The sequence below is a fragment of the Syngnathus scovelli genome, chromosome 11 (assembly GCF_024217435.2).
Source record: "Syngnathus scovelli strain Florida chromosome 11, RoL_Ssco_1.2, whole genome shotgun sequence".
NCBI classification, from domain to species: Eukaryota; Metazoa; Chordata; class Actinopteri; order Syngnathiformes; family Syngnathidae; genus Syngnathus; species Syngnathus scovelli.
The window spans coordinates 2,908,397-2,917,500 of record NC_090857.1 but is presented as its reverse complement, the minus strand read 5'-3'; the positions used below and the strand labels follow the sequence as shown (position 1 = coordinate 2,917,500).

The 9,104-nt window shown below is 44.4% G+C and overlaps 1 protein-coding gene across 2 annotated transcripts in view; it reads right to left on the bottom strand.

Annotated features, from left to right (window-relative positions):
• Nucleotides 1–125: 125 nt before the first annotated feature.
• LOC125977517 (cadherin-22) overlaps nt 126–9,104 on the bottom strand; it is an 84,186-nt gene continuing 75,207 nt past the window's right edge. For both annotated transcript variants that reach the window (XM_049734073.2, XM_049734074.2), the window contains exons 11-14: nt 8,815–8,932; nt 6,586–6,735; nt 6,302–6,403; nt 126–1,929 (exon numbers count right to left, since the gene is read on the bottom strand). In XM_049734073.2, the coding sequence (XP_049590030.1) occupies nt 1,391–1,929; nt 6,302–6,403; nt 6,586–6,735; nt 8,815–8,932 (909 nt within the window). In that variant the 3' untranslated portion in view covers nt 126–1,390. The remainder of the gene's footprint in view (nt 1,930–6,301; nt 6,404–6,585; nt 6,736–8,814; nt 8,933–9,104) is intronic.

Sequence of the window (9,104 nt, the reverse complement as noted above, 5' to 3'; positions counted from 1 at the left end):
ATACAAAAAAAAAAGTAATTTACTGACTGCAAAGTTGTGACATTACGCGAGTAAATATTTTAGGACAGTATTGCAAGGGAAAATAACAATGCATGTTTGTGAATTTAATTGAGTCCACACAAATATGTTTTATCAAAAAATTAAATATTTATTTGGATTTTTCCCTCTTTTGATCAGTTTTCCATACATTGAGGTCAACATGAATTACAGGTTGTAGGTAGAAGGAGGATGCGACCACTTAGTCATCGTACCTTTAAACCGCTGTCCCTTCATGTACATAAAATGAAGTGCAAAGTAAACATTTCATGATACAATATTAACTTTTTTTTTTTTAAAACACACGGACAAAGCAATATAACATCAAATTGGTAATTCAAATGTTTGCAATATTTGCATTTCAAATTAGCTTGGTCAACTGAAAGAACAGCGACAAAAAAATTCAACTTAAAAGCACCCCTATCCCCAAAACACAAGTTGGCAAAGAAATGTTCTCTTCCTTGTTTTCTTTTTTCTTTTTTTTTTTTTTTTTTACAAACCGTCCATCTCACATTATGTTTTTCACAAAAGAGTTTATAGAAAAAAAAAAAGAAAATTCAAATATAGTCCAAAGTTACACGACCTTCATTTCTTGTCTTTTTGTGTCTTTTTATTTCCCTTCTGGTACCAAATTCCATTTAGTCTGTGTAAATAAATAAATACAAAAGAAAATAAATAGATAAATATCAACGACCCTCGAAAAAATATCAGTTTTTTTGAAGGGTTGTCTTTCTGTGGCATCCAGTGTGAAAACAAAAAAGACCAAATGATACCACCCATCTGAGAGTGACCACTAAGTGGACAAAAATATTGGGACACTTGATTTTTTTTTTTTTCTTGTTAAATGTGGTTCTTGACATGCTCAATGTGTAATGTCCATGACCTTCTGTTGATATTGGCACCATTTAAACAAAACAATGGTGTGCAAACTATGGTGTGGATTTTCTTTTTCTCCACCACAGGTGTCAAAGTTCAACCCTCGAGGCCCATTATCCTAACCTGTGTTGAAAATTCTCCTAATTGATAAACTCATTGAAGAAAATGTGTGTCCCACTACTTTCATCCACATAGAGCGAGACACACTGAGATGTTTCTGCTGCTTTCAAAGATTTACAGGAATATTTCCTGCTGCTTTCTCCTTTCGTTTGCAAAACGGCAATTCCGTGAAGCTGACATCTCTTTTCTCTCACGCCTGTCACACTCAATTCCCAAATAAAGTCCCTCAGGAAAGCTAAAACCGGGTCAGAGACACCAAGTGAGATAAGGAGGTCTTTCCGTGGTGTGTTTTGGGAGAACACTGGATAAAGAAAGAGGAGAATAAAGAAGAAGTCTCTCGGCAGGACGGGAGGCTCTGCTAGGACCCGTCCTCATCGGGTTTTCCCGGCGCGTAGTAGCCCGCCAGCTGCCGGAATCGCGGCCCCCAGTCACTGAGGTAAGAGAAATCCTGATCGGACGTGGTGGACAGTGTGTGGATGGAGCTGAGCGACAGGGCGGGCGAGCTCGTGCCCTCAAAGGCGTACGTCTGGAACGAGTCATACGGCGGCACCGACAGATCGGCGTCGGCCTGCTCCACCTTTTTGCGGATGTAACCTTTAAAGAGCGAGAAGTCAGCGGCCGAGCACGATTCCGCCGCCCCGCCCGCTAAACGGTTCGCCTGAAACCACTGCGGCAGCGTGTGGATTTCCGGAACCGAGTCGGCAGAGGCGGCGGCGCTCTTGGACTCGGGGAAGTCGTAGAGGTTCCTGAGGGCGCTCATGTCGTAGGCCTGAGTGTCCTGTTCGCCGCCGCCCTCGTCATTGTACTTGATGACGTTGTCCCGCATGTCCTCCTCGTCCTCAGCCATCCGCTGGCCTTTCCGGTGGCGTTTCAGAGTCAGGATGAGCAAGACGAGGACTGAGGGGAAGGGGGGAGGGAGAAAGGGTTACGAGAGATTCAGTAGAAGGACGGTCCGAAAAAACATCTCGCCTCAAGTATGGAGGTTTAATCATCAACATGTCTGAATCAAACCTTACAGGGGACAAAGGGAAAACCGGTGGTTAGGGGTGGGCAAGCTATTGTGCTCAAGAGACACATTTAATGAAGAAGACGATGATGAGACATGATCTCGTTATCTTTATGCCGTCTTTCTCCTGTTGTTTCTATCCAGTCTGTAGGTTTCAAATGAACACTTCTTAACGTTTTTTGTGTATTTTGTAAATGTTGGCACTTGTATTCTTGCACTCGTATGCGCTGCTGTGACAAGTAAATTTCCCTGCTGTGGGATGAATAAAGTTCTATCATCATCATCATCATTTTCTGGTGGTTGTCTCAGTCCAATAACTTTGTTCAATCGGTCTTTTTTGATCGTCTACTTTGGGGAGCTCTGATTTGGAAACAAACTGAATGAACATTGACGGAACATAGGTAATAGTCTGTGTTGTATAAAAACATGCCCTGAGCATGATGGATTTTCCAATGAGCGCCGCATTGTAATTTTTTAGACTTCTCTGAACACACACACAGTAAAATGGGAGGGGGAGAGTAAGGGCATTTCAGTGTATTGTCAAGTTTTTCCTCTTGAAATGCATGAGCATTGATTTTGCAGCCTCGCCCAAAAATATGATTTAATTGACTTTAAAAAGGGGGAGGGAGGAGCTTTATATCAATACTCATTCAAGCCTGAAGAAAGTAAAACTGTGAGGATGCATCAGCACTTTAAATGAGCCAAATAAGCATAAAGAGCACAAAGATTACTTTTGATTATGATGAAACATACACAAGATAAAACACGAGAGCACAGCTCAGGCTCACATTATTCCAGTGTCCCAAAATGCCACATTAAAATTGACATTTCACTCTAACTATCTGTTTTCTTTGGTAAAACATGTTGTTTATTCCTAACATGTCGTTTAAAACAACTATATTGACTGTGAGTTGACTTGCATCTGGTTGTCTTTAGAGTTGAACAATTAAAGGATGCCAGCAGAAACAGATCATTACCCATCGGGCGCCTCTATGCATCTTCGGGAATCAATGCCTGGAATGCTGGCGGAGATAAAACGACTATAAATAACAGCGGGTTCAGGCCCAGTCGGCTACGCGGCATTTGATGCTGTGAACCCGCCAACACAAAGATAAACGACGAAACATGCACCCAGCGCGGCCAGCGCATCAGCTGTGGCTGTCCGGTGAATCTGCATCGTGCCGTTCTTAGATGGAAAAGTTCAAGGTAGCCTCGGAAGTTCAAATCTTTCCATCATTTGCCTTTGGTCCTATACGGGTGGACGCCAATCATTTTTCAGTAAAAATATACACTAGCCTAAAAAGAAGCACTACAGTCAAACACAACCAAAATGTCTGCAGTTGTTCTTTTTTAAAGCGGGCAATTTAGTATAACTTTTGCTATTTTTCGCTAGCTATTTCTTCATGCTAAGGTTTTTTTTTTTCAAAGTTACATTGACTGACATGCTATGACTCACCAAAAAAAGTCTCCAGAACCCATGCCCTGAATCTGAGTTTAAGTGGCCATTTGAGGATCATTTCTGGCCATTTCTAGGACTCCCGCAAAGAGCAACTTGTCCAAGACATTTTGTCTGATTTCCACCAAATTCCCCACACTTTGGAATAAAATTATCTCAGCCATCGCAGACAATGGCCACAGTGTGTGTAAAAGCTGCAAACGATTCCTTTCCTGCTCACCTAAGGAGTCTTGTGAGATGAGAAGCAGCTTTACTGAACTTGGAATGTGGACGCTGCACACCGCTTCTGGCTGATAACATCCAATCACATTCAGCTCGTATTGTTTGTTGGGCTCCACTGGGAAGGCCCTGCCTATAACAATTGTGTTTATTGTTCTCCGCCGTGAATGGACCGAGTTAATTGCCACGGGGGTTTGATGGGGTGGGGGGGGTCGTGAGGTGAATTGTAGCGCTCACCTCGGCGCATACTAAAGCTGGCACGTTGGGTTCAGCCCTAATGAGGCAAGTGTTAGCAGGGACGAGAAAAACACTCTCGACTCCATCGGGTTGTGCGGATGCTTCTTGTGCAAATAGATCGGACGCGGCGGATTTAACCTCGTGACAAACCCTCGCCGATAGCACGGCAGCGCTGCCGATTAGCCACACAGTAACTTGAACTGATTTACAGTGTTATTTTATTTGTATTTATTTCCCAACATCCCAAGGAAATTTACCAGAAATGTTCCACCCCTTTGCAACCCAAGTAGAAATCACGTGACCCTTCTGCCCTCGTCCACACAAATCTCCGTATCCCTCCCAAGCACGTGTACAGCTGTTGCGATAAGCACTCTTGACAAGGCGGTTAATTTGCCCCCGGGCTGCTCTGCGCCGCCCTACCCGGAAGTTCATCGCCAGCAGATGGTGAGTTAATTAGACCTGAGGCATGCAGATGCTGCGGTGCGCCAGCGCCGCCGATTCATCACGCCGGCCGGAGGAACGGTGTGTTTGTAAAGTAATTAGGGACAAATTTGTTTTCATTTTCAGCCGACAAGTGAGGTGGTCCCATCGCAGGAGCGTGAAGATGCCCGCTTGAAGTAGCTGCTGTTGTTTGTGTATAGACAAGTTACACACTGCAATCGAGCGTGCAGTCTCAGAATAATCCATCCATCCATTTTCTATTGAGCTTATCCTCATTAGGGCCTATCTCGGTTGATTTGGAGAAAGAGACAGGTACGGGTCGGAACTCAGTCGCTTCATTTACTTGAATATAAAATCAATGTGATACGTATATCAGGTGCTGATAGCATATGACACCTCACCACACAAAAGTCAAGTGAGCTCAAGCTCTGCTGCTGATGCTGCCGCTAAGCCACATTAACGCTCCTGTGACTTGGGCTGCTCGGAAGTGCTTTGCGAAGACGCTCCACTCCATTTTCAACCAATCAGTCAGCCCGAGTGGCATTGATGTAATGGCGACAAGAACAACTCACGCACTTAAATGGAACAGTCGAGCAAAAAAAAAAAAAAGTCCAACTGCTCATATGTTTACACTCAATGCGGTAATGTAAATATCTGAGTGTTTTCTCATACTAACGCAGTTGAGTTCATTTACAGACGGCCCAATTTGTTACTCCAGCACTGCTTGTGTACTGTACAAGTAGTGTATACTGAATACAAATCTAATATTTTCAGCCATGTTTTGGTCGACCTCCACAAGCAGAAACGCATCTTGAGGGTTTCTAAACATTATTTGAAACTTCTATTGAAACCCAATACAAAAAACCCCATTCGAATTGTTTTGAAGTATCTAGTAAATAGTTAAAAAATAAAATTCTATAGGAAAGCAATACAAAAAAAAGATTTGTTCAAGGGTATCTAATAATGGTTCTGTGAATGTTATCCACTTTTTTTAAATGCGTAAGTGCTCAATGTCCACAAAATTCTCAGAAAAAGCAGAAACAACATACATGGTTTTGTATTGCGTATTTGTGACGAGCATCTCATGGCAAATACTTCGGGGTCTTGGAGTGCATGTGGCCCACAAAACACAGCCGAGTTGAATAGCAAGCCGAGACGGCGCTCGACATACGGGCAACGTGTTTGTGGATGTCTTTAAAAAGATGATGAATAAGTAATGCTCTGCTCCCGAGAAAATGTTCTGCTTAATGGAGGCATATTCATAACAAGTCTCATTAGGACGAGCTCTTTACAAGACACTGACAGCGCTCTGAGTCACACTTGCGAACGGCGGGGCGTCGCATCATCCATCATTCAGGTGCGCTCGCCTCTGGGGGAAAGACTATTCAGAATAAGACTATTCATGAAAAGTTCACGCGGAACAACACGGAATCGTACAGGTCTCGGCGTGTACGACATGTTTGTGCTAGTATAAGCGCTTGTAAAGTCTTGCCAGTGTCAACTGGGTTGCTCCTTTCGCTCAATCTCAGTAAGAAAGAAAGTGAATAGCTCACAATAGAAATCTGATCTCCGCCAAGGCCAGAAAGCCGTTGACATCGTTCTGCTTAAGAAAAAGAGCATCTGTTTGTGAGGAATGTTGCTAGAACCTTTCTGACATGTCATTTACTACAATAAAAATCTGTGAGCACACACATGCCATTTTTCCCTTGCATCACGCCTCGATCAGATGGTGGAAAATCAATATGTGGGCTTCACGCTTTAACTGGCGCAGCCCCCTTAAGAAATCCACTGCTCTTGGTGAGTAGTTGACCTGGCTCACCCTAATGAAGTGTACTTAGCCAATCCGTCGCCCACCCGTTTACGTACTCCGTCATACATTCATGAGTACCACGATTCATCCATTGGCTTACCGATGAGGATGAGCATGCACACCAGCAGTGCGATAAGTGCCCCGGGGCTGAGAGCTGCACTCATGACGTAGGCCGTAGCGTTGCAGGACTGGATGGTGCCAGCTGTAAAAGAATATAATGTGCGATAAATAAAATAATCATCGCGTCGAAGTTCATTTACAATTGTGACCCTCCTTTGTGGTGTCGCCTTGAGCAGCTAACAAATTGTGTGCAAAAAGCAAAACAACCCAGATGACCTTTCAGCCCGGCCGCTGGTGATGGTGATTGCTGCTAAGGGTGCTCACCTGTGTCACAGCCGCAGATGTGAATAGTCAGGGTGCCCGTGGAGCTGAGCGAGGGGGGGCCGCTGTCACCCACCAGGATGGGCAGGAAGTAGACGTTCTGCTCGTGCCGGTTGAAGCCTGACCGCTGCGTCCGGATACCGGCGGTGGTGTCTAGGTTGCGTCGAAGGGGTAAAAAGAGACATATTTACGTCACCGTTTCGGACAGTGATGAGCTTTCAAAGACTCTTGTTCCAGCAGGATGAGAGACCGCTACAGCAGGTGGACAAAGGTTGCTATGACAACGGCAGAGATGATGATCAACATGATGTTTTCTGGAGAAAGCTTCCATGGTTGCAACATTTATCATGCTCCCTTAAACAAACATGAAGGCAAGGGAGAAAATGAGCAGAATAAACAGAAGTTAAACATCAGCGCTATGTGTGAAAAGCTCATCCTGGAGACATAGATGGATGGATGAGAATTCCCTCGGAGGCTTTGACAAATAGAGTCTGAGCGGCTTGGTGGGCGCACTTGCATATGAGATATCGAGCAATCCATCTTCCAGAACGTACATCACCATTATCAATGCAGCTCCGGCGCACTTCTGGTACGCAAAGACGACGATCTCTCTATTAGCGCTCGTGCACACGAACATGATGACCCTGAAGTTCTCCTTTGGATTTTGACATGGCAGCGTTTGTCGTTCTCTTAAAGGCACCACCCAAAAGAGTAGTGCTATATATTACCAAATACTATATGTTTTGGGAATTTAAAAAAAAAAAAGTACATTAATATAAAATTCAATACAAAAATTAGAAAACAAGATCCATAAATATTTTGGAAGTGCGTATGCGGACAAAAGAATGAAACATGAAAAGTGGTCACGCGTAACGGCCCAAGCTTAACTCTATCAACACGAACGCAATTAAAAATGACTTAATCGAATCAAGCGAACTGCTTCAAGTTACTTTTGTTGCCTTGAGTGGCATGTCAGGAATCAGCCGTGTTTGTGTTTCCTGACGACCGCTGACAACATTAAGGGTGTTTATCAGCGAGATGGTGGCAATGGTGTTGGTGATGGGTAAGTGGGGGGCGGGAGGAGAGTGTGTGTGTGTGTGTGGCGGAATGGGGGCTCTCGTCTCTCATCATGGTGTGTGCGGAGGCCCCGCACACGGCATGAGGAGGAGAAGATGCGACAGATTGAAAGTGACAGGTTGACAAATGTGTCCACCAGAGGAGACACGGGAGAGGCCAATAACGAGAACGGGTGGGAGGATTACAAAGTCTGTGCACCCCCCCTCGCTCCCTCCCCTCCATTCTCACTTGGGTATACAAGGCTCGCTATTGTGTGAATGTTTTTGATTAGCTACCTGGCCTACCTTCAACAAAATGTAAACAAACACGTGTTTGGTTGGTGCTATGTGTAACCTTTACATGTATTTAATCAGACACACGCACACCGTGTCCTGCAAGCACTTGCTGTGTGTGTGTTAGCATGTGTGTGTGTGTGTATACAAAGCTGAAGAAGCTCGTGGGATGCATCGTGCTGGCCATTTGTGCCTGCGTGCAGGTTCACGCTTGGGCTGCAACGGGCCTGGCTCGCAACTTGAGCCAGCGCCGTGACATTTCCCCATCGCTCAGGCTGCTCCCGTGACATTTCCCCGGTGTCACATCAATCTTGATTTAGCCGCGTGTCACGTTGGCTTAAGTCCGTGACTTTAATCGAGGATCTGCCCATGTGTTGTTGTTTGTTTTGCGGGCGGGGCGACAACGTGAAACGGGCGAAAGGATCCGTAGCGCAGCGATAAACGACGTCTCGTCTAAAGTTGGAAAATAGTCGCTCGGGGTGTTTATTTATTTAGGCTGTCAGTCATATTTGTTGGGGAATGGTTGTTGTCATTTAAGCTGTGCTTTGCGTACTTTTACACGCAACAACTTGGGGAACTAGGCCATTATGTACGACTCCAACAAATACAACAAACTTGAAGGGGGCATGTTATGTAAAACCGAATTTTGAATGGCTTGGAGACAAATGGTTGTAAAATTCAGCAAGGTTCCATTTATACAAAAATAAAGCCACCTCTACTATTTAATCGTCGACTGCCGATCACGCCATTGTTGCATCTCCTAACTCTTTACATTCTATTCAAAGATGGTATGTGTGTCTATCAGTCTATTGACTGATGTCATTTCCAATGATGATTTAAGCTTCACCATTCTTCTCAATCAGAAACTTTCACACATTGTCACCTTGGACATCCCAAAGGTCAAAGTGTCGATTGCCAGAGGCTTCCGGAGCCAGCGTGAAGTAAAAGTGATGTCCGCTCTGCGGCTCGTCTTTGTCCACCACACTGACGGTGTGAATTATCTGCGGAGAGGAGCAAGTGGAAGAAAGATAAAACGCTATGTGAGAAAGGTTAAAATCACACGATGGTAGCATTCAAATTGAGTAAACAATTCTACTGCATTTTAGAGACATCATTGAAGAGCTTGAATGGCTTTTAGTGAATACCTAAAGTCAGCAAAGTATTTCAGAAGAA